Source organism: Epinephelus moara, chromosome 2, assembly GCF_006386435.1.
Source record: "Epinephelus moara isolate mb chromosome 2, YSFRI_EMoa_1.0, whole genome shotgun sequence".
Lineage (NCBI taxonomy): Eukaryota > Metazoa > Chordata > Actinopteri > Perciformes > Serranidae > Epinephelus > Epinephelus moara.
Window position 1 is genome coordinate 24,445,763 of NC_065507.1, and position 26,374 is coordinate 24,472,136.

The window sequence follows — 26,374 nt, forward strand, 5'->3', positions numbered from 1 at the left end:
ACTTTTGTGTTGAGGTAGCTCTGAAATACATACATTTATTGCATTTCACCATCCAGGGAATAGCCTCCAAGTACATCAGATTGCAGTTCAACTAATCCCTGGTGCCCCTTATCTTCAGTAAATGTGTAAATGTGATGCGGCACATCAGTGGCTGTACCACCATGGCATGAGGGTCTTCTTCATTTCCACTACCTTATCGTCAAGAATGGGCTATGTTCCACACAACCCAGATGATCTCACACTTAGTAGTTGCTGGGATTTGCAATCAACTTGAAGATGAGCGACCCCCAACATACCAACAGGTGGAGTTTCTTGTGGTTTTGGTCAGTGCAAGCAGGCTGCAGGCAACTCTCTGTCGGAATACAGAGAGTTGGCCCTGCAGCGGGCAGTTTCCAAACAGTGTTGAGGTGTGATGGTAATGCCACTGAATGTCATGCAGTCGCTTCGGCTACTGCGATGCTTGGTTACAGTCCTCTTTGCAGGGTGACCTGCAATACTGAACTTGGTCCCCTAACACTTCAGGTTCATGACACAGGGGAGGTATATGCTGGTCAAGACTGAAAACAAACAGTGGTGCCCTATATCAACAGGCAGGGTGGAGTCTGGTCAGCTGCCCTGTTGAGGATCTATTCTCTCATTTTTGCAGTGTTTGGTGGATAGATGGCTATCTTATGTCAGTATTCAAGTATATGCAGCAGCAATCTCTTCCTGCTATGAGGGTTTTGGCAACAGAACAATTTTAAACCACCCTCTTGTTAAGCGGTTCGTGCAAGGGGCCTGGAGACAATGCCTGGTAATGTGTGCCTCCTTTCTGCAACGGGTACTGCCAATGGTTCTTAAGGCTTTGAGAGTGCTCTTCTCCGATGGTGATGTCATTTTAGACAGCTTTACTGTTTGTGCTGACCTCAGCTAAGAGAGTGTATGAACTAACTGCCTTGTCAGTGCACCCAAGTTGCATACTGCTTCATGTTGACTGCAGTGGGGCTACTCTCAGACCAAATCCTTTCTTTGGTAAATATAACTTAGGGGCTCTTTCAGGACAAGAGTTATACGGTTCGTTGTGTTTTGCCTTCAAGCCCATTTTGGGAATAGGGAGACAAAATTCCATCTTCCTTTCCCGGTTTGCACTGAACAGCTGTTTGTGTGCTTTGGTGAGTCAGGGCCTGTCCAAGAACTGCCTTGCGGATGGCTTTGTGAGTGCATTTCCCAGGCCTACAAGCAGGTGGGCAGGGACCCTGTCACTGTTGTCAACACACACTCTACATGCAGTGTTACAGTACGAGTGGCCTTGTGCAGTAGTGGGGTGAGTGTTGAGGACGTACCAGAACAAAATTAATAGCTAAAAAACAAAACAAAACAAAAAAATCCTGTGGTGCATTTTTAACAAGACTGTACTGTTATGGTGCATTTCAGTGAACCCCATGACTCAATTTTTATATCACTTTTATCTCGCATTATTTTTCAGTGTTTAAACTTAAATTTTAAGTACAAATAATGTTAAAATATGAATGTAAAAAGGAGAAAACCTTTTGCAAAATACAACTTAATATTCTTATTTCTTTTTATTAACATATATAGTTTGAGAACCTCCTTCCTCTCATTCCACCTTGTAGGTCCATAGAGATAAAACATCACAGTCTTATTTATTTATTTATTTTTACACTGCTCCATAAAGTCTATAAATACCAGTGCAAGCTTTTAATCTATGTTAAGGTACATGTGATGCCAACAAGTGTTTTAGCTCTCTTAGACAATACAATGTCTACAAAGAGGTGGCCAGAAAAGGGATGGGCACTCTTACCACTGTTGCTGATGGCATTTTTCTCCCAGGCTGAGGAGCTGGTGTGCAGGCAGAGAGGGGATCCTGAGAACCCCCAGCTATCTAAGGATGGGGATATTATTTTGGGGGGAATCTTCTCTTTTCACAGCAGCTGGAAAACCAGACAGGACAACTACATGCACAAACCACTGCCACTGCAATGCACCAGGTAAATTATACTGTAGAAATCTATTTAGATTTATAACATCTTAATGGATGTTGGTACAGATACATCGGGTACAAAAAAGGTTATCAAACTATTGTATGTATAAAAAAATTGTTTGTAGTCTGAACTCTTTTATAACTGTCTGCATGAAGTTTAAATTTCAGAGGTTTCCAGTATGCCCAAGCTATGTTCTTTGCCATAGAGGAGATTAATAACAGTACAGACCTGCTGCCTGGCATCTCTTTGGGCTACAAGATCTATGATGTCTGTGGCTCTATTGCCAGAGGTGTGAGGGTTACACTGGCTTTGGCTAATGGTAATGAGATGTTATCTGCACCCTCAGAGGCAATATGTTCCAGACCTGCCCAGGTGCAGGCCATTATAGGAGAGACCTCTTCCTCTCCTTGGATGGCTATAGCTACTGTCATTGGACCCTTTAGTATCCCGCTGGTAGGCAAAATTGACAAAATGAAATTATATTTGTGTAAGAAAATATATATATATTATTTGGTGATTTTTCCAGCTGGTCAATGTACGTCATGGTTGTACATGCTTCATATTTGACATCTTTATCTTGGGATATGAATATATATGTTTTTTGTTGTTTTTTTCATTTTAGATCAGCCACTTTGCTACTTGTGCTTGTCTCAGTGATAAAACCAAGTACCCATCCTTCCTCAGGACAATACCCAGTGACTACTACCAGAGCAGAGCCCTGGCACAGTTGGTCAAGCACTTTGGTTGGACTTGGGTTGGAGCTGTTAGAACAAATGATGATTATGGGAACAATGGCATGGCCACATTTACAGAAACAGCCCAGCAGCTGGGCATCTGTCTGGAGTACTCTGTGTCTTTCTTTAGAACAGATCCACCAGACAAAATACAAAAGATAATTGACATTATCAAAGCTTCCACTTCCAAGGTGATTGTTGCTTTCCTCTCCCACATGGATATGGATGTGCTTATACATGAGTTGTCTCATCACAACTTGACTGGGTACCAGTGGGTCGGTAGTGAAGGCTGGATCTCTGATTCCCAAACTGCAGCCATGAATAGGCATCATGTTCTGGATGGTGCCATAGGCCTGTCCATCCCCAAAGCACATGTCAGTGGCATGAGAGAGTTCATGTTGGATGTGAAGCCTCTCAATTCATCTAGTAATGAATTGTTTACAGAGTTTTGGGAGACATTATTCAGCTGTAAGTTCAAGCACTCAAAGTCATCAGCAGAGAATCAGAGAGAATGTACTGGACATGAGGATCTGGCTGGAGTGCAGAACAGCTTCACTGATATGTCGCTCATGCCTATCTTTAACAATGTCTATAAAGGAGTGTATGCTGTGGCCCACGCACTTCATAGTATGTTCAGCTGTAATAAAACATGTAACAAGATGCAGCTAGATCCATATATGGTGAGTTGAACAACAAAGACTTGAATTATAGCTTTTATATAAATTCATATTAACAGGGATACCATTTTAAACTCTATACAAATATTTTTTTCAGTCTGTCAGTCATACTGTTGAGCCAATATGCCTACAAAATTGTGTCAGATAATGATCTACATTGATGCACATCTTCGCAGATTTTACAGCACATAAAAAAGGTTCATTTCAAAACAAAGGAAGGAGATGAGGTTTACTTTAATGAGAATGGAGACCCAGCAGCAAAGTATGAAATTATAAACTGGCAGCCAACAGAAAATGGCATTGTGGACTTTGTCACAGTTGGTCTTTATGATGCATCTTTACCTGCAGACAAACAGCTGAATTTACAAAGAAAGTCTATAATTTGGTCACAGAACTCACAACAGGTGAGCTATCATGTCATAATTTTAACATTTAGTTGCAGCTCAATTGTTATAACTGCATAAGTTCATCATAATGTTGGTTGCTTGGTTTTGAAGCATCAAAATTAATTGTAGAGACTTACAAAGACAACACCTTGCTCAGAGTCATTTTGTTCTTGCAGGTACCTGTGTCAGTTTGCAGTGAGAAGTGTCCTCCAGGAACACGCAAGGTTCTCCAGAAAGGAAAGCCTGTCTGCTGCTATGACTGCTTAAGATGTGCAGAGGGAGAAATAAGCAACATTACAGGTGTAGTGACATTTAATGCAAGACAAATTAAAGTTAAGAAGATGACATCAGTTTTAGAAATGATAGCCTTGAACTGTAATCTGAATTAAAAAGCATGCCGTTTTTTAACCAAACACAAAAAACATCAATATCATATCAAAAATCATTGCACCAAATATGCTGAACATATATGGACACATAATTCTGAAGTACACTACATGGCTGTATGCACAATCTTGGAAAAGCATATCAAGGTTAAATACCCAATATCAAAATAATATATATTTGATCTGAGTGTATTTAAAATCCTGGCAAGATTGCACCCATTTGTTTTGTTTTCAGCACATTCATTCTTAGACTTCTTTGGTCACACAGCAGTGTATTATTCAGTGAAACCAAAACAAGTCACAAGGTCTGAAATTGCAAAAGGTTCTGTATGCAACATTCATGCTATATCCGGCTGTTTGTGCAAGATAGTGTATTTGTGTATCCCAGTGACCTGTTCATCACTGCTGCTTTACACTTTGCACATATGACAGTTAGAGCTGATATTAAGATGGTGTCATCGTGGAAGTGCCCGCTCTGTGGGTCCCCTTTGGTTAACACCGTTAGCTCTGTCAGCACTGTTGACATTGTCTAGTGCTGTTTATAGAGTTAACACTGCTAGCTGCTAGCTGTCCTGACAAGTCATCTGAAGTTTGCATAGAGCTACTCTAACTATGAAATAAACTACAAAGTACTTTCTTTGTTAGTAAATGTGGCTCAGAACCTTAAATCATAAGGTAGGACTCATTTTTATTTTTTGAGCTGTTACTTTTCCTCTTAGATTCTCAGGTACAGAATGTCATCACCTTAACTTTGTGTATGGGGCCTCCATGCAAAATGAAGAGGTGGGCAGCAATTCTGTTACTTGTATTCGAAATATATATTTCATTTACTTTGGGTATTTTATAATTGGTAATTTAAAAAAATCTAATGTAATTTGAAACAAGACACTTTAGAGTAGAGTGATTATGTATTTTCAAAAGTCTTAAAAAATGAAATTTCTTAATTATTCATAAAACAAAACATTATTTGAATTGCCACTTAAAGCTGGCTCCAGAAGCTAGTCAGTCCCCATAGACACAGCATTTCAAAATAAAGGCAAAACCTAAAGATGATGATAGGGATAGATGTTTTCACTTTAAATCCATGATATTGGATCATTGTTTATTGAATGAAAATATCAATCCAGATTGATGGATTGTTGCAACCCTAGTTAGAGCCTGGTTCAAAGAACAATTTTGTTAGCCTGGCACTGGATATTGTGTGTTCACATTTTTTTCTCTGATAACTGAAGATTCAGACATTCAAGAGGTTTTTACCAGGAGCTAAATTATCCTCAGAGATCTGTTCTTCTCCACAACAAACTGATTTGATGATTGAAACTGGTAAAAACACTGAATAAAGCAGTTTCAGGTTAAAAAATCCCAGGTTTTCTTGGGTCCATGCGGGTATTACACATGATTATACAAAGATCCGAGAGCCAGGGTAAGAGAGGAGAACCCTACCTGTACCCAACTGGCCATAAAAAAATGGAACTGAACCCATACAGGTCCTGAGTCGGGTCTCAGATCCGGGTAGACCCATAAAGACTTCTATTTAAGCGTTAAATAGTTCATGATGATACCATGTAGCTGTCAAAATGTTATCCATTTCTTTTCCGGTAAACATGTAGTCTCTGTCTTTTATACACAGAAAAAATGCAACATAGACACAAAAAACTCATGTCTGACACCATCTTTGTAATTTTTCAGATTCTATCACCTGTGTGAGATGCCACCCTGAGTTCTGGTCAAATGAGAGAAGAGATGCCTGTGTAAAGAAGGAGGCAGAGTTTCTATCATATGAAGAGATAATGGGAGCACTGCTCACTGCAGCGTCCTTGCTGGGAACATGCATCACTGCTGTTGTGGCATTCGTTTTCTTCAGATACAGAAAAACTCCTATTGTTAGGGCCAACAACTCTGAGCTGAGCTTCCTGCTGCTCTTCTCCTTGACTCTGTGTTTCCTGTGTTCTCTGACCTTCATCGGCCGGCCCTCTGAGTGGTCCTGCATGCTGCGACACACAGCATTTGGCATTACCTTTGTCCTCTGTATGTCTTGTGTTCTGGGGAAAACTATAGTGGTGTTAATGGCCTTCAGGGCATAATGGCCTTCAGGGCAACACTTCCTGGTAGTAATGTGATGAAATGGTTTGGGCCTGCACAGCAGAAACTCAGTGTCCTGGGTTTTACTCTTATCCAAGTTATCATATGTATCCTCTGGTTAACAATTTCACCTCCTTTTCCATTCAAGAACTTTAAGGAATTCAAAGACAAAATTATTTTAGAGTGTGCTCTGGGTTCAGCTGTAGGCTTTTGGGCTGTTCTTGGGTACATCGGACTTTTGGCCATGTTATGTTTTATTCTTGCATTTCTAGCTCGGAAACTGCCCGATAATTTCAATGAAGCCAAATTTATCACTTTTAGCATGCTGATATTCTGTGCAGTATGGATCACCTTTATTCCATCATATGTCAGCTCCCCTGGGAAGTTCAGTGTTGCTGTGGAGATATTTGCTATTCTGGCCTCCAGTTTTGGACTGCTCATTTGTATTTTTATTCCAAAATGTTATATTATCTTACTGAAACCTGAGAAGAATACGAAAAAGAACATGATGGGGAAGGGGGCACCAAAATCCTTCTGAAAACTTAAAATAATATGATGGCAAAAGCATTCAAGTGTCATTTTAATTTGTTCATGATCAATTAAGTAGATTGTCAAGTAGACTATCTTCATTGTACTAAATCCTTCCATTTTACTACTGTAGTATTTTTCCACTGTATATCAATTAATTACTGACAACATAGCAAAACATAAGCCACTTTAAGATATCAGTCTCATAAAATACACCAAACTATCAATTTGGAATTGTGATTAATAGTTAAATTAATAACTATAACCAAAATTACCATATTGAGAGTTCTTGACAGAGGATGCCTTTTCATCCAAATATATTTATTCAGAAAGAAAGCAAAGCAAACAAAACACACAAATTCTAACTAACTATATACAAGCATTTGTGTCTGTGTGTGTGTGTGTGTGTGTGTGTGTGTGTGTGTGTGTGTGTGTGTGAGAGTGTGAGTGTGCGTGCGTGCGTGCGTGCGTGCGTACGTGTGAGAGAAAGAGAGAGAGAGATAAAAGGTCTGCATGGTTAGTTAGGGCAAAGACAAAGGAGATGAAGCGACAACTGTAAGTCTCCTCGTTGGGTGTACCTTTGTTGAAAGCCAATTTCTAAATCAGTCTATGTGTCTGTCATATGTGTTGCAAGAGAGTCTGGGCTAATGCAGAGGATGCTTAGTTGCATGCAAGGCTCTGTCTATGTAAAACATCAGCAAACTAACATCATTTAGCTTTGGTGACGCCAACTAAACAACATCCTTACTACAACAAAGATCACAACAAATCACTCAATAAACAGCATTAAATCACAATTGACAGAATCAAACACTCTTGCTTAGCCTGTACAACTGTAATAATGCTATGGTGAGTTGTTACATTACTAATCCTTGAATGGAGGGAAGAGTTGCTTTGTGGCATGCTGATTTTGCTTGCCGGCAGTTGGAGTCTGGAAATAACTGTGGTTCCAGGTGCAGTCTTTGCTGTGTCCTTGTTCCAAAGGTGCAGATCCAAGGAGACCAGTCGCTTGATGTCCTTGCAGAGTTAGAAGTCTGGTGCTAACTAAACTTGGTTCTCCTTGAATTGGTAAAGTTAGATGCACACCTTGTGTTTGACACACTAAGTTGTCTGATCGTCAGGTTCTGTGTCTACTGGGCCAGCAGGCCGCATTCAGAGCAAAAGTGCAGCTCCTGCTGTGAGCGCGCAGAGGTGAGAGAATGGGGGAAGGGCATAACAGATCCTCCTGCCTAAGTCCTACCTTGGCCGAGGTCAAGGAGAAATAGCGGGTCTGAGGCTCAGAAGAAAGAGAAGAGCTGGGAACAGAAACTTCTCCTTAAGTTGGATTGTGACATCGAGGGGGGCCCATGTCACTGTGACAGTAGTGCCCAATCAAGTTTGAAGACTTGTCTCTCACTTGGGTGTGACAATGAGGCATCCTGTGGAGATGAGTGTTGCCCTTTGGTGACAAAAGAAAATGCAGACACCATGTCAGATCGCAAGACCCAGAGGAAAAGCCTTGACATGCCCAGTTTAGACTGGCTATGGATAATGATTTGGAAGTCACAATCAGCCACCTGCTCTACATGGATGACATCAAGCTGTACGCCAAGAATGAGCAAGAAATCAACTCACTGATCCACACCACCAGGATCTACAGCAAGGACAGAGGGATGTCATCCGGATTAGACATGTGTGGTCATATGGTGTCAAAGAAAGGCAAGATGATCAGAACTGAAGGAGTTGAACTACCAGAGGGCAACATAGATCCTTGGGATCCCGCAGGCTAATGGAAATCATGAGGAGGCTGCAAGGAAGTCGACCACAACCAAATACCTCTAGAGAGTAAGGCCAGTCCTGAGAAGTCAGCTGAATGGTAAGAACAATGTCCGAGCCATCAACATGTACGGACTGCCAGTCATCAGATACCCAGCTGGGATCATAAGCTGGCCAAAGGAGGAGATAGAAGCCACAGATATCAAGACAAGAAAGCTCCTCACCATGCATGGAGGGTTCCACCCCAAGTCCAGCACCCTGAGACTATACACTAAGTGGAAATAGGGAGATCGAGGACTAGTGAGCATCAGAACCACTATCCAGGATGACACATCCAAAATCCAGGAGTACATCAAGGAGATGGCCCCAAAGGATGAGCTGCTAAGTGAATGCCTCAGACAACAGAAACCTGGTGAGAGCAAAGAGGTGGAGGAGCAAACATGGAGGGAAACATGGTGCATTCCACTGTCAGATAGAGGATGTGGCTGCTATCAAGAAGACCTACCAGTGGCTGGAGAATGCTGGACTGACAGACAGCACAGCAGCAATAATTATCGCAGCACAAGAACAGGCCCTGAGCACAAGGGCCATAGAGGCCAGGGTCTACCGCAGCAGATCAGACACAAGTTGCAGGCTGTGCAAAAATGCCCCTGAGATGGTCCAGCACATAGTGGCATGGTGTAAGATGCAAGCAGGATCAGCGTACATGGAGAGGCACAACTAAGAGGCTGGGATAGTGTGCAGGAACATCTGTACCGAGTACGGACATGGAGTTCCCAAATTCTGATGGGACACACCACCAAAGGTGGTTGAGAACCACAGGGCTAAGATCCTGTGGGACTGGTTGAGAAACACCAGAAGAGGGCATTGGTGGTAGATGTGGCGATACCAGCCGACAGCAACATCAGAAAGAAGGATCACGAAAAGGTGGAGAAGTATCAAGGGTTGAAAGAACAACTGGAACAGACGTGGAAGGTCAAAGTTGACGAGGTCCTTGTGCTAGTAGGAGCCCTCGGGGCAGTGACCCCCAAACTGGGAGATTGGTACATTCCAAGAACAACATCTGAAGCCTCAGTCCAGAAGTGCAGTCTTAGGAACAGCTAAGATACTGTGCAGAACCTTCAAACTCCCAGGCCTCTGGTAGAGCACCCAAGCTTGGATGATACAGATACCACCCTAAAAGGGTTAGAGGGTAATTTTTACATATATATGTATATATTTATGTATATATATTGATCTCTAGTTCAACATCTGTCAGAGCCTTGTTTCCAGCACCCTGCAATAATGTTTTTCATGGATGCTGAGCAGTGTCATGAAACCTGCTAATTGGTGCACAATTTCTGGTCTCCTATAAAATTGGGACCCACCACCCTGGTCTGCCACAGTGCAAGCACTGTCCCTACCTCCACGCAGTACTACAGAGGTGTGTGAGCCAATATCAGTTCAAAACCTTCAGCATCTCAGGGCGAATGTCAACCAAACCTGGCACCTTGCCACTGAGGAACTTCTTGAATGACCTGATTTCTACCAGGGATATGTGTGAAATGTTCTACTAATCTTTAAAATCTGCCTTCTCCTCAGAGGGCATGTTGGTTGGGTTCAGGAGTTCTTTAAAGTGTGCTCTGCACCATGTGACTATCTCTTCAGTTTAGATCCAAACTTCTCATACCCTGCCAATAACAGCCATGCACCAAACCCCACTTTCCCTTCCTGAGTCCTCTAATGGTTTGCCAGAACTTCCCTGAGGCCAACAGAAAGTCCCTCTCTATACTCTCCCCAAACTCCTACCACACTCAGGTTTTTGTTCTAGCAATCATTGTGGGTGCAGCCCTTCTGACCCCCCAGTACTTGTCTCTTGCTTCATGAGACCCCTGGACCAGCCAAGCTCAAAAGGCCTACTTTTTCAGCTTGAAGGCCTCCTTCACCTGCCACGCACCAAATGTCAGACAGGTAAAGTTAGCAACTAGGTGATAATGCTCTATGTAACACTTGTTTCCCTGTCCCCAAGAGGTTTATAAGGTGATAATTATGTATGGAACACTTCTTTCACTGCCCCTAAGAGGCTCTAAAAACAAAACAAAACAAAACTAGAAAAGTGCACTCAGGTGCAGATCAAGGCTGATCACTGCCACTCTCGACAACTGATAATTCCAGCATATTTGGTGCAGCAAGTTTCAGAAGAAGCTAATAAACATATGTAACTTGTTTATGTTTGATGAAGCTGTGGTGTGTTGCACAGAGCAGACTGAATCTACTGTATGTAAAATATAGATACAATGAAATTAGGAGAATTATTGTATTTTTTAAAACACAGCCACAAATCTTTGATCCATATCATTCATGACTGAACTTTTAACAGCATTAGCTTTGTCTGTAGGCTACAGCACAACAAAGTAGGAAATAACAATAAACGCAACCTTAAATAGACAAAAAAGACACCGTTTAACTCCATAGCCTATTCACTTACTTTGGGTTGAAGTGCCGTGTGGTGGACGGAACAAAAGCGGGTGGCAGCCCTGGTGGCTGGAACATGGCGCAGTCGCGCCCGGTGGAATTGGTCCCTCCCTGCTCCCTTACAGTCAAGATGGCATCAAGAATAACAAAAAAAATTGACTTATCTTGCCTAACTTAAGTGTATAGTTACATATCGGATATCAAATTAATCTGCAGATGCTCCGGTTCAAAATAAGACCAAACATTTCTATGGATGTCAGTTTTTAAACCACAATAAAGGCCAAAGGCAAAGTGTGGCCTAGAACAGTCTATGTTAGGCTTGTTGTTTTAAGGCAAGTTTAAGTTTTTCAGAACATTTGCAACACCTACCAGCTGCTGAAGAGGAGTGAGGAGTCAGCAGTCAGTGATGGTTTAAAAGAGTCAATGAAACAGTTTTTTAAACAACTGTCAATCATCGCACAGTATTTGAGATCAGCTGCCGACAAAAAGATCCATACACTCACACACACACACACACACACACACACATACATGCATATAGACAACTTAACACATGATCTACTCCAGGCTTGTGCCTGGCAAAGATAACAAAAAACATCAGTTAATGTCATGTTAACAATACTGTACAGTCGTGGGGCATTTCAATTTGTCTAATGACATTTATTTTCTGGATATTACATCACCTTCATCCTGCATTTTTTTTTCCATTTTTAAAATCACAATTATGAATTCAAGTATAAATTGCACCTCCATACTGTTAAAAAGAAATATTATTATAAATAAATAAATGAATTAAAAAAAGGCACATATATTGTAGAGCACAACTGAATATACAGTTAGATATACAGTTAAGTTATTCAGATTAGGCTTTGGACAAAAACTCCTCTCTGTTTGGGCACCTTCTTCTTCTTCTTGCCCCACCTTGTAGGTCCACAGAGAAAAAACATCACTACTCTTTTTTTTGTTCATTGTTTTTTTCATAAATACTGCTCCAAAATGTATAAATACTGGTGCAAATGTCTTATTTATTTTAAGTTACATGTGATGCCACCCAGTGGTTTAACTCTCAATACAATAATACGATGTCCGTGCAGAGGTGGCATGGGAAGTGTTGGGCACTCTTGCAACTGTTGCTGGTGGCGTCTGTCACTCAGGCTGAGGAGCTGGTTTGCAGGCGGAGAGGGGATCCTGAGAACCCCCAGCTATCTAAGGATGGAGACATTATGTTGGGGGGAATGTTCCCTTTCCACAGCAGCTGGAAAACCAGAGAGGACACCTACATGCACAAACCACTGCCACTGCAATGCACCAGGTAAATTATACTGTAGAAATCTATGCTGATTTTAAATACATATGTGGAAGTTGGTAAAGACATAAAACAGGTACATCCACTATTACTACTACTTATACCATTACTACTACTAATAATAATAGTAATAATAGTAATACTAATAATAATATAAAAGGTTATGAAATTGAGTATTAAAATTTAAAAAAGATATTCCCTCCTGTATGTATTAAATAAATAAAATTTATTCAATGGCTTTGATTTCCTGTGTTACTGTTTCTATTCCAAGAATGCATTGTTTGCAATTCCAAAATTTATAACAATCAACATATAGTTTGAATTTCAGAGGTTTCCAGTATGCCCAGGCTATGCTCTTTGCCATAGAGGAGATTAATAACAGAACAGACCTACTGCCTGGCGTCTCTCTGGGCTACAAGATATATGATGCCTGTCGCTCCATGGTGAGAGCTGTGAGGGTTACACTGGCTTTGGCTAATGGTAATGAGGAATTATCTGCACCCTTGAAAGCACCTTGTACCAGACCAGCCCAAGTGCAGGCCATTATTGGAGACACCTCTTCCTCTCCTTCCATGGCTATAGCCACTGTTATCGGACCCTTTCATATGCCAATGGTGGGTAAGATTGGTCAAAATGAATTACTTATATAGTTGTCATTCTGATGTCAACAACAATGAATTGGTAATTGAATATTTTTTTTAAACTTGTTATTAAAAATGCTATTATTTATGTTAATTTGCCACATTAGAAAGATGTTATACACCATTTTTAGTATTTCATCAGAATTTAGATATTTAACATTTCAGAAATTGTTTGAAAAAACATTATATTGATTGACCAGATATTTGTAAACTGTTTATACCCATCATTTGCATGTTTATTATACATTTGCAACTGATGATTATAATATTTTTTTTTTAAATGGTTTATGAATATTGTGTATAGTATCTACAAAAGGTACAACATCATACTGGACAACCATATAATGTTTATAGATGGTTAAAAAAAAAACAATTATTAACCATTAACAAAATGTTAAGAATATCTGGTCTGGTGTTGTATTTTTTAAAAAGAGTTTCTTGAAGGTTTAAAAATAAGTTGATCATCCTTTTCAGATAGCCAAGAAAGTATAGAATATTAGAATGTGTCCGAAAAAAGTGTTAAAATAATTTCTTATGGCATTGCTAATAGTAAGTCAGTATTATTGTTTAATGTTTAATTGTTCGTTAACAGTAAAATATCTATTAACCTGAGTTTATGAACAATTAACTTACCATTTATAAATGATGATTATTATTGAGCGTTACCACATTGTAGTGTGCTGTGTAAATGTTTTATATTTCAAAAATTTATCTTGGGATATCACTTCTATTTTTTTTAGATCAGCCACTTTGCTACTTGTGCTTGTCTCAGTGATAAAACCAAGTACCCATCCTTCCTCAGGACAATACCCAGTGACTACTACCAGAGCAGAGCCCTGGCACAGTTGGTCAAGCACTTTGGTTGGACTTGGGTTGGAGCTGTTAGAACAAATGATGATTACGGCAACAATGGCATGGCCACATTTACAGAAACAGCCCAGCAGCTGGGCATCTGTCTGGAGTACTCTGTGTCTTTCTTTAGAACAGATCCACCTGACAAAATACAAAAGATAATTGACATTATCAAAGCTTCCACTTCCAAAGTAATTGTCGCTTTCCTCTCCCACATGGATATGGATGTGCTCATACATGAGTTGTCTCATCACTACTTGACTGGGTACCAGTGGGTAGGCAGTGAAAGCTGGATCTCTGATTCCCAAATTGCAACCATGGATAAACATCACAGTCTGGATGGTGCCATTGGCCTGTCCATCCCCAAAGCACATGTCAGTGGCATGACAGAGTTCATTTTGAATGTGAAGCCACTCAATTCATCTAGTAATGAAATGTTTACAGAGTTTTGGGAGACATTATTCAGCTGTAAGTTCAAGCACTCAAAATCATCGGCAGAGAATCAGAGAGAATGTACTGGACATGAAGATCTGACTGGAGTGCAGAGCAGCTTCACTGATATGTCGCTCATGCCTATCTTTAACAATGTCTATAAAGGAGTGTATGCTGTGGCCCACGCACTTCATAGTATACTCAGGTGTAATAAAACATGTTACAATGAGATGCCGCTTGATCCATATACGGTGAGTTCATAAATAATTTATCAGTCTTCTGTACTGTATTGCCATTGGGCCTACAAGATGTTTGTCACATAATGATCTATATTGATGAATATCTACTCAGACTTTACAACACATGAAAAATATTAATTTCAAAACAAAGGAAGGAGAGGAAGTTTACTTTAATGAGAATGGAGACCCAGCAGCAAAGTATGAAATTATAAACTGGCAACCAACAGAAAATGGCATTGTGGACTTTGTTACAGTTGGTTTTTATGATGCATCTTTACCTGCAGACAAACAGCTGAATCTGCAAAATAAGTCGTTAATTTGGGCAAACAACTCACAACAGGTAAGCTATTATAATAATTATACAGTCTATTTAAATAGTTAAAATGTTCATTTAGTACTAGTTGTTGTATCATGATGTTTAAGATGCATACAAATGCACAACAGAACCTAATAAAGACAACACCTTTTCAAACTGAATGCCTGTATATCATCTCATAGTCATTTTGTTTTTGCAGGTGCCTGTGTCAGTTTGCAATGAGAATTGTCTTTCAGGGACACGCAAGGTTCTCCAGAAAGGAAAGCCTGTCTGCTGCTATGACTGCTTAAGATGTGCAGAGGGAGAAATAAGCAACATTACAGGTGTAGTATTATTATGAAATAATAAAATGAGAATGAAAATGTCAAATTACAGGTTGTCTTGTATGGTAAAAATGCAACATAGACGCAAAAAAAATAAAGTCTAAGACCTGCTTTAAAATTATTTTCAGATTCTATCACCTGTGTGAGATGCCACCCTGAGTTCTGGTCAAATGAGAGAAGAGATGCCTGTGTTAAGAAGGAGGTAGAGTTTCTATCATATGAAGAGGTTATGGGAGCACTGCTCACTGCAGCGTCCTTGCTGGGAACATGCATCACTGCTGTTGTGGCATTCATTTTCTTCAGATACAGGAAAACTCCTATTGTTCGGGCCAACAACTCTGAGCTGAGCTTCCTGCTGCTCTTCTCCTTGACTCTGTGTTTCCTGTGTTCTCTGGCCTTCATCGGCCGGCCCTCTGAGTGGTCCTGCATGCTGCGACACACAGCATTTGGCATTACCTTTGTCCTCTGTATCTCATGTGTTCTGGGGAAAACTATAGTGGTGTTAATGGCCTTCAGGGCAACACTTCCTGGTAGTAATGTGATGAAATGGTTTGGGCCTGCACAGCAGAGGCTCAGTGTTCTGGGTTTCACTGTTGTACAAGTTATCATATGTATCCTCTGGTTAACAATTTCACCTCCTTTTCCATTCAAGAACTTTAAGGAATTCAAGGACAGAATTAATTTAGAGTGTGCTCTGGGTTCAGCTGTAGGCTTTTGGGCTGTTCTTGGGTACATTGGACTTCTGGCCATGTTCTGTTTTATTCTTGCTTTTCTGGCTCGGAAACTGCCTGATAATTTCAATGAAGCCAAATATATCACTTTTAGCATGCTGATATTCTGTGCAGTATGGATCACCTTTATTCCAGCATATGTCAGCTCTCCTGGGAAGTTCAGTGTTGCTGTGGAGATATTTGCTATTCTGGCCTCCAGTTTTGGACTGCTCATTTGTATTTTTTTTCCAAAATGTTATGTTATCTTATTGAAACCTGAGAAGAATACAAAAAAGGATATGATGGGGAAGGGGGCACCAAAATCATTTTGAAAACTTGAAATATCAATTTTACAAAAACCCTTATAATTTTGATATTAGAATTGGAGATAACAGCTTTAAGTTGATAAATAATTACATTAACCGTCATGGTGTGAGATATACAGTCTATGTATATGTGTGTGTGTGTGTGTGTGTGTGTGTATTTTGTACTGCATTTAGACTTTAATGGAGCTGTATGCAACATTCAGAGCATAATTGTAGCGGCAAACAACTATTTGCTTTATAAAGATAGCCTACCGTAGAGTTAAATCGTCTTAAACAGAGATTGAAGTTACGCTCCCTCTGTGTGTGCTGTAATCTAAGCTTCTTTGTCCATTGTTGTGGGAGCTGGTCTGGCTTCATGTGTATCTTCGTGCATGTCAGTCCCTATGTCTGTGTCCCACTGGCATTATTAGGGGCCCAAGCACCATACAGTGAGAGGACCCTATTGAAATCCAAGGGATTTTTATTCTTCCTCCCCTACATAAATCACATTTGGTGGAAAAAAAAAATCACATTTTAGGGGTGTCATGCTCAGCTTCCAAAAAATGGCTCAGGAGCACCCACTACAAAATTTCTACAAAGCAGCTCCTGAAGCTCATTTGACATGTGCAAAAAGTGGTAGGCACATTGAAGTCCCAAGACGTACATAAATGTCTCATGGAGCCATACCCTAGCCCAACAGGAAGCCAGCCATTTTGATTTTTATGTAGAATTTTTGAGCATTGTTTGCCATTACCATTCTTTAAGGAGCTCCCCTACAGATCTGATCCGGTTGACTTCAAATTTGGTGTTGACCATCTTAAGACATTGGACCTCAAAAGTTGTTCAAAGGTTGAGTTTTCGTCAAACTGTGTAATGGTGGCGAGGTGTCAAACTTCCATGTTCTGCCACCAAACAGGACGTGGTTTGTAACTCCAACATACATGGTCCAATCTAACGCATATTTCGCAGGTTTGATGACAGTCCTCGCCTGAACATATCTACATGCCAATAATTAGTCGAAGTTATAGCACCCCGGCATCAGGAAATGACGATTTATAGTTTAATGTTCATGTCCTACAAAGTTGACCAGATCCACCTGAAATTTGGCCAAAACAGCCATAACACCTTGGTGATGCTTTATTGTGATAAATGTGAGTTTCTGTTGAAGGCCATTGCTGTGGCAGTGCAGCAAGTTTTGATGTTTCAACAAGACAACATAAGCTGTTGTAAGTTGACACTACATGATCAGATCTTGTCAAAATTTGACACATATGATGACAGTCATGGCCTGAACACATCTACAGAGGAATTTTGAAACACACTCATAACACCACCTACTGGCAACAGAAAATTACAATTTTTATATTTTACGTCCTCCTTCTAGCAGGTTACAGTAAAACAATTATTTGCTTAAATCACTGAACTCTGGCTTATATTTGGTACAGGCGTCTAAATGGGACAGGCCTTTAATTCCTTTTACACAAACCTGTCGCTCAGCTAAGATGGGAAAATATGATCAAATAGTTTATTTAAACCAGTATAAATATTACTTGTAAAAATGAGGCTGTGAATAACATTTCAGTTATGAATTATTCATTTGACCTAGCTCCCACAGACGCATTAGAGAGAGAGAAAGAGAGAGCTTCATCACACATGGCGCTTGAGGATTACGGGACATAACACCACTTTATCTTGTTAAAACAATATTCACTTAATATACACTTTCACCTAACTAGGTTTCATTTTTATGTAAAACCCTTTGATTATTTTGATTAAAGGACCCATATGGACTGAAGGAATATGAATAAATCAATGGGTAATCGAGCATATATGATTGCTTATATGATAGCCATATCAATGTCAGGTTTGCCCCTGAGTGGTCCCAAAACCAAACAGAAAACACCAGTTAAACCATTGTTAACAAGACTTTACTGTTGTGGGGCATATCAGTATGCCTAATAAGTGTCAATTTTTAAACCTTACATCACCTTCATACTGCATTATTTTCCAGCGTGTAAATTACAAAATTAAAATTATAAATTTAAAACTAAATGGTGCCAACATTATTATTTTAAAATAGGAAACCTTTTTGTCTGGCACAACTTAATATTCTCATATGATAATGATGTAATGTCTAATATGAATTTCAAGGTATTAAGCATGAATTGTCAGCTACTATTTGTAAACACTTTTGCCAGCAAAAGTAAAATTGAAATACCAACTAATTGCCTTGCTATATTTGCATTTTTTTTGGCGCTGTGCATTTTGCCCAGGAATGTCCCAAACATAGCAAAATAAGAAGAAAATAAGAAAGTGCAGGTAGAGGGCATGGTCTTTGCCAATAAACACACTACCACCACCCATTTATCATTGGGTCATGAGTGATGATTGGGATAAAGAATTACTTTTGTATATAGTATATATATATATATATATATATATATATATGTATATAGGAAAATCTTTTGTATAGTATACCTTAAAGAATAGGATAAGGCAAAAACCTCTTTTATTCAGACACTTTCCTGTTGCCTCACCTTGTAGGTCCACAGAGATAAAACATCACTGTTCTATTATATTTTTTTTATGCTGCTCCAGAATATATAAATACCAGTGCAAGCCTCTAATTTGCATTTATGTGTGATCCTAACCCGGTGGTTAAGCTGTCAGAGACAGTATGATCTTAATGGAGAGGTGGCCAGAGAAGGGATGGGCATTCTTACAGCTGTTGCTGGTGGCATCTGTCTTTCAGGCTGAGGAGCTGTCATGCAGGCGAAGAGGGGATCCTGAGAACCCCCAGCTATCTAAGGATGGAGACATTTTGCTGGGGGGAATCTTCCCTTTGCACAGAAGATGGAAAACCAGACAGGACAACTACATGCACAAGCCACTGCCACTGCAATGCACCAGGTAAATCAGACGGTCAACATCTATTTAGATTTCAACTATCTAAGTGAATGGTGGGTACAGATACATAACAGTCAGGTACAGCAAAGGACCTAAGTACTAAGTATTAGAATTAGAGATATTCTCTCCTATATGTCTTAATACCACCAAATGGTTTTTATTTCCTGTGCTACTGTTTCCTACTGTTTCTGTTGCAAGGATAAATTGTTTGTAATTCCAATATTCATATTTTTCAACATCTAGTTTGAATTTCAGAGGTTTCCAGTATGCCCAGGCTATGCTCTTTGCCATAGAGGAAATTAATAACAGAACAGACCTGCTGCCTGGCATCTCTCTGGGCTATAAGATCTATGATGTCTGTAGCTCCATTTCCAGAGGTGTGAGGGTTACACTGGCGTTGGCTAATGGTAATGAGCAGTTATCTGCATTATCCCAGGAACCATGTGCCAGACCAGCCCAAGTGCAGGCCATTATGGGAGAGGCCTCTTCCTCTCCTTCGATGGCTATAGCCTCTGTAATCGGACCCTTTCATATCCCAATGGTGGGTGAGATTGGTCAAAATGAAAATATACTTATTATCCTGTATTTCTTCTAGCTGATCAAAACAAAAGGGGTTTTAAAACAATTGTAGGCAACACTTTCTAATTACCATTTAAAAAAAGGCAAGTCATAATCAAACTTATAGTCATTTTAATGATAATCAATAAAGAAATTATAATTAAATGTTGTTTACTAATTATAAAAAAATGAATTGATTTATGTTAATTTAACAGTTCGTTATTACACACATTGTAACATGTTATACACTGTATTAAGTATTTCTTCAGAATGACCAAATTACTGAATCGTATGTAAACTTTTAAGAAAGTGATTTAGATTGATTAACAAGATATATATCACAAATTGTTCATTCTAATTTAATTGTTTGTAAAATGTCTATACCCATCATTTAGATGTTTATTATAAAGTTGCAAAGTATGATTATAATACTTTGTATTATATATTGTTTTTGTTTTGTTTTTTCTTTAAGATCAGCCACTATGCCACTTGTGCTTGTCTCAGTGATAAAACCAAGTACCCATCCTTCCTCAGGACAATACCCAGTGATGACTACCAGAGCAGAGCCCTGGCACAGTTGGTCAAGCACTTTGGTTGGACTTGGGTTGGAGCTATTAGAACAAATGATGATTATGGGAACAATGGCATGGCCACATTTACAGAAACAGCCCAGCAGCTGGGCATCTGTCTGGAGTACTCTGTGTCTTTGTTTAGAACAGATCCACCAGACAAAATACAAAAGATAATTGACATTATCAAAGCTTCAGCTTCCAAGGTGATTGTCACTTTCCTGTCCCCCACTGATATGAAGACACTTATAGAAAAGATGTCTCACCACAACTTGACTGGGTACCAGTGGGTCGGTAGTGAAAGCTGGATCTTTGATCCTGAAACTGCAGCCATAGATAAGCATCACATTCTGGACGGTGCCATAGGCCTGTCCATCCCCAAAGCACATGTCAGTGGCATGAGAGAGTTCATATTGGATGTGAAGCCTCTCAATTCATCTGGTAATGAAATGTTTACAGAGTTTTGGGAGACGTTATTCAGCTGTAAGTTCAAGCAGTCAAAGTCATCCACAGAGAATCAGAGAGAATGTACTGGACATGAAGATCTGACTGGAGTGCAGAACAGCTTCACTGATATGTCGCTCATGCCGATCTTTAACAATGTCTATAAAGGAGTGTATGCTGTGGCCCATGCACTTCACAGTATTCTTAATTGTAACAAAACATGTAACATGAAGGTGCAGCTAGATCCATATACGGTGAGTCATAAATTAATTATCAGTCTATCATGGTGTATCGCTACCAGGCCTACAAAACTGTGTCAGATAATGATCTACATTGATGGATATTCTTTTAGATTTTACAGCACATAAAAAGGATTCATTTCAAAACAAAGGAAGGAGAGGAGGTTTACTTTAATGAGAATGGAGACCCAGCAGCAAAGTATGAAATTATAAACTGGCAGCCAACAGAAAATGGTATTGCAGACTTTGTCACAGTTGGTTTCTATGATGCATCTTTACCTGCAGACAAACAGCTGAATCTGCAAAATAAGTCTCTAATTTGGGCAAACAACTCACAACAGGTAAGCCACTGTAATGTTCATACAGTCCATTTTAATAGTTCATGAAAAAAATTCATATGGCACTAGTTGTTGCATCATGATGTTTGTAAATGATGTATCAAAATGCACAGCAGAACCTAACAAAGACAACACCTTTTCAAAGCAAATGCCCTTATATTTTCTCAAAGTCATTTTGTTTTTGCAGGTGCCTGTGTCAGTTTGCAGTGAGAAGTGTCGTCCAGGAACTCACAAGGTTCTCCAGAAAGGAAAGCCTGTCTGCTGCTATGACTGCTTAACATGTGCAGAGGGAGAAATAAGCAACATTACAGGTGTAGTATTTGGTCAATAGAAAAAATATATTTTTAAAAAAAGCTCATTAAAGGGTCAGCTCGTTTAAATTACCAAAAGGCCTTTAGTTTGTTTCACACCTTGTCATTGTGGTATCTGAGCAGGCAAATTTGGTCTCATTTGCTGAGGTTTTGACATCTCTCTTTCTGAAACTGTTGTTATTGATATTGAGAGTGAATGAAATTGTCTGTGCAGTTGGACTGAAAATTGACATTTTATTAAGAAACAAACATTTGTACAATAAAAACAAATAAAACCTGTATTTAGGAATTTAACCTTTTTTCACTGTTTATTGTACTTTCAAAACCAAATCATTCATGATGGTACCATGAAACTGTCATATGGCTATCCATTTATTATTCTGTAATTATGTGCTGTATGTCTTGTATGCATGGAAAATAAGCAATATAGTGACAAAAACATCAAATGTACTGAGCAAGTCTGACACCTGCTTTAAAATCATTTTCAGATTCTATCACCTGTGTGCAATGCCACCCTGAGTTCTGGTCAAATGAAAGAGGAGATGCCTGTGTTAAGAAGGAGGTAGAGTTTCTATCATATAAAGAGATTATGGGAGCACTGCTCACTGCAGCGTCCTTGCTGGGAACATGCATCACTGCTGTTGTGGCATTCGTTTTCTTCACATACAGGAAAACTCCTATTGTTAGGGCCAACAACTCTGAGCTGAGCTTCCTGCTGCTCTTCTCCTTGACTCTGTGTTTCCTGTGTTCTCTGACCTTCATCGGCCGGCCCTCTGAGTGGTCCTGCATGCTGCGACACACAGCATTTGGCATCACCTTTGTCCTCTGTATCTCATGTGTTCTGGGGAAAACTATAGTGGTGTTAATGGCCTTCAGGGCAACACTTCCTGGTAGTAATGTGATGAAATGGTTTGGGCCTGCACAGCAGAGGCTCAGTGTTCTGGGTTTCACTCTTATACAAGTTATCATATGTATCCTCTGGTTAACAATTTCACCTCCTTTTCCATTCAAGAACTTTAAACAGTTTAAGGACAGAATCATATTTGAGTGCGCTCTGGGTTCAGCTGTAGGCTTTTGGGCTGTTCTTGGGTATGTAGGTCTTCTGGCCATGTTATGTTTTATTCTTGCTTTTCTGGCCCGAAAACTCCCTGATAATTTCAATGAAGCCAAATTTATCACTTTTAGCATGCTGATATTCTGTGCAGTATGGATCACCTTTATTCCAGCATATGTCAGCTCCCCTGGGAAGTTTAGTGTTGCTGTGGAGATATTTGCTATTCTGGCCTCCAGTTTTGGACTGCTCATTTGTATTTTTTTCCCAAAATGTTATATTATCTTACTGAAACCTGAGAAGAATACAAAAAAGGATATAATGGGGAAGGGGGCACCAAAATCATTTTGAAAACTTAAAGTGGACCTATTATGCTCATTTTCAGGGCCATATTGATTTAAATATGTAATATTGGGGTCTAGTGTAATAGATTTATGTGCTTTACTTTTCAAAACACACATTATTTGTCTTGTACTGCTCAGTGCTGCAGCCTCTCTGTCTGAAACACTATGTTTGGGCTTATGTCCTGCCTCCCCAGCAGCCCAGTCTGCTCTGATTGGTCAGCTCGCTCAGTCTGTTGTGATTGGTGCAACGCTTAGAGCGTGAATCTGAAACAACACGCCCCTTACCTTATCTGACTTCACCTCCAGAGGCTGGCGTAAACTACACCGCTGATGCTAAAGCTAAAGCTAACAACGGCGGCTGTCCACCATTATCGATTTGAGTGAAGAAACACAAGCCGACAGACTCCGAAGCTGCTTCGAAACAAACACTGGAGCTGGACATTTTTCCTCAATGGTAAGTTTTTATTTTGTAGCCGTCTACATGATAATTGCAACTAATCTGACGTTACGGGAACAACTGTATGTCTGTCCTCTGACTGAATGAAGTTAAAAACGTCTGCTGCACAGTACAAAAGGTTTCTAACAATATCGTCAGTTACTACATAATGTGGAAACACCAACAGCAGCACTCAGCTGTTATATGACGTGGTGTAAAGAATAACTCCTTTTTAATCTAAGCAGCTTTATCTATGATCAGACTAATGTAGCTCGTGTTGGGTAATAATACCAAAGTTAATATAAATTCTGCTTCTAACAATCTCCGTTAAATCACAAAAGTTTTAACCTGTGATTTCATCAATTTTACCACAGCAGATTAAGATGACAGCTTTTTGTATTATACAAAAACAAATGACTAGAAATAACTGGTACATTCAGATGTCTTAGCTGTCATGTTTACTGAAACCGTTCTACTAAAATGTAACTGCATTTTATAATCATCTTCACCTTGTTTGTAATCTACAATATGTACAATGTACCAATGTATCACAGTTTCTCCACAGCATTTATATGAAATCAAAGTTTCATAGTAAAACACATGTTGTTTCCTGGATCTGTATTTGTTCTATGCAGTAATATTGTCTCCTGAGTAGGCTTGTCATGATACCAGAATTTCAGTAGTCGATACCAGTACCAGTGAATTTCCACTTTTCTCGATACTCATTCGATACCACGATAAAAATCAAAAAACAGAACTCATGTATTTCTAAATTGTGTGAATGCTCTAACCTGTTAGCATGCTCGCCGAAATGAAAACGCGAGTAAACAGCGACCGTTCGCGAGCGCTACGTGAATGAATCACTTGCGGTGTAAATGAGACCTAACCGTCTCCACAAACGACTCCTACTACCTGACTTTTTGACAAGCCGAGGTGTTGTGGCTCCAGCAGCACTTGTAAAAGCCATTGTTGCTAGCAAAGACAATGGGGAACAGGTGTTCTTCTTCAGCGCTCATCCTCGGCACCGACTGACGCGCGTATACTGCCCCCGTCAGTTGCGACAGGAATCGGCACGGCCCACTGAGGGCAAAGTTGTATCCGGTACTTACGGTACCGAATAAAACAGGTACCGACGTATTTTTTGCGTGTTGGCATCGACTTGGTACCAAAGTATCGGTTCTCATGACAACCCTATTCCTGAGTCTTTATTTGCAATTTATAACATCTTTATAAATATTTATAAAACAGTATGACTTGTATCTTTTTTACCCATTAGGTTTTGGGGTAATGAACCAGGTTCCAGTTCATCCTACATATATGATACACCAATCAGGCCTGGAGCCTGACTGTTTGAATCCGTACATCCCACAGAACATCTAACATTTACAGGTATGACTATGGACCCTTATGGCACAGAACTGAAGAAAAGTGTGTTTTTATGACATGTAATGAGAATGTAATGTAATGTGTAAACTCAATTCTGAACACTAAGAATTCATTATATCAAAAAACCCACTCATAAAGAAATGACAAATAAGTCTTTTGTCAAAAGAACTTTATTTTTAGCACATGTAAAAAAGAAAAACTACAAAAAAATTACTAAATAATATACAATAGATAGATGTATAAATATAAACACAGCAGCGTTTTAACTGCAACACTAATAGTGTCCAATTCTTTACATTCAGGCGTCCATCCCATCCTGTGCTGGATACGGCAGGAGTTTCCTGATCCGGCTGGTCACTGCTTTGGTCTCCAGCTGCCCCTTGGCTGAAGTGAGAGTCGTGTAAGGCAACCACTCCCTCCTTTGAGGGTCTCTGATACTGGGACGCCAGGTCCTTTGCGATGGGGATTATGGGGGAAGACTCATCAGGTCATCTGCAGTATTGATTTCCTTGTGTTTTTAAATTAAGTGCTTCCCTGAATCCACCTTTCTTGTTTATATTTCAAATGTTGCCAGAACTATTTCATATTTATAGTTATAGTTATTATGTTGGTAATAAAAATAAAATTATTTACAAAATGACTGCATATAGGGTCTGTATATAGAGGTCTCATACTTGGTTTGAAACCTATGCCCTTTCAAAGTTGTTTATGACAGCCAAAAATCCAAATGAAAGAATATATTTTCCCCTGCTCTAACATCATAACAAAGTCAGAGGCTTGTGATAATTTGATGCAGAAATATATACTTATCTGCGATTACAGATAAGTTAATGAAGCTAAGCTCCAGAAGTTAACGTTAGCTTAACTAGAGCCCTTTGGACAACAGCTAACAATGATGTACGATCACCAAAGTACAAAAACTAGAACAAAATAGGCTAATGAACTCCCAGCAAATAAGGTGACATCATGAACAACGCAGCTAGGAGGTAACGTGAGGCTAACTTTAGCTAACGTTAGCTAGAGATGTTAAAGATAACTTTATATTTCTTTCCAGCAAAGTGACAATATGTTGCCTCAAACACAATGTTGTCTTACCTTAGAACAGATGTAGACATCATTGTTAATCTTATTCACGTTGAGTTGATGTTGTGGTCTAACGTTACCATACAACTTTATCCAAAGGAGACACTTTTCTAGGTTGAGATGTGGTTTAAGTGTAAAAAATGCACCTCGTCGCCCAGCCTGTACCCCATGCGCACCATTTGACCATTTTTAAACTCCAAATCTCCAAAACTCCAAAAAGCTCATAAAACCGAACAAAACTGACTTTCAGTAATGCATTTCTATGGAAGCCCATTTCCGCCACTTGATGGAAAAAAATAAGGTCTATTAACTCAAAATAATGAGATACTAAGTCAAAATAATGACTTGCTAAGTCAAAATAATGAGATACTAAGTCAAAATTATGAGATACTAAGTCAAAATAATGATTTACTAAGTCAAAATAATGAGATACTAAGTCAAAATAATGACTTGCTAAGTCAAAAATAATGAGATACTAAGTCAAAATAATGACTTACTAAGTCAAAATTATGAGATACTAAGTCAAAATAATGACTTGCTAAGTCAAAATAATGAGATACTAAGTCAAAATTATGAGATACTAAGTCAAAATAATGATTT

General features: G+C 39.4%; 2 protein-coding genes and 1 pseudogene across 2 annotated transcripts; all 3 read left to right on the forward strand.

Annotated features, from left to right (window-relative positions):
* Positions 1 to 1,758: 1,758 nt before the first annotated feature.
* Positions 1,759 to 6,785, forward strand: LOC126401487 (extracellular calcium-sensing receptor-like; annotated as a pseudogene).
* A 5,317-nt stretch (positions 6,786 to 12,102) lies between these two features.
* Positions 12,103 to 16,135, forward strand: LOC126404537 (extracellular calcium-sensing receptor-like). The gene is made up of 6 exons (XM_050067821.1): positions 12,103 to 12,296; positions 12,607 to 12,904; positions 13,672 to 14,466; positions 14,567 to 14,794; positions 14,970 to 15,093; positions 15,222 to 16,135. Exons 1-6 carry the CDS (start codon positions 12,208 to 12,210, stop codon positions 16,133 to 16,135), a joined length of 2,448 nt encoding a protein of 815 aa, XP_049923778.1. The 5' UTR covers positions 12,103 to 12,207.
* A 2,689-nt stretch (positions 16,136 to 18,824) lies between these two features.
* On the forward strand, positions 18,825 to 22,876 carry LOC126407617 (extracellular calcium-sensing receptor-like). The gene is made up of 6 exons (XM_050072684.1): positions 18,825 to 19,018; positions 19,259 to 19,556; positions 20,046 to 20,840; positions 20,939 to 21,166; positions 21,351 to 21,474; positions 21,963 to 22,876. The coding sequence occupies exons 1-6, from the start codon at positions 18,987 to 18,989 to the stop codon at positions 22,874 to 22,876; spliced, it is 2,391 nt and encodes a 796-aa protein (XP_049928641.1). The 5' UTR covers positions 18,825 to 18,986.
* The last annotated feature ends 3,498 nt before the right edge of the window (positions 22,877 to 26,374 follow it).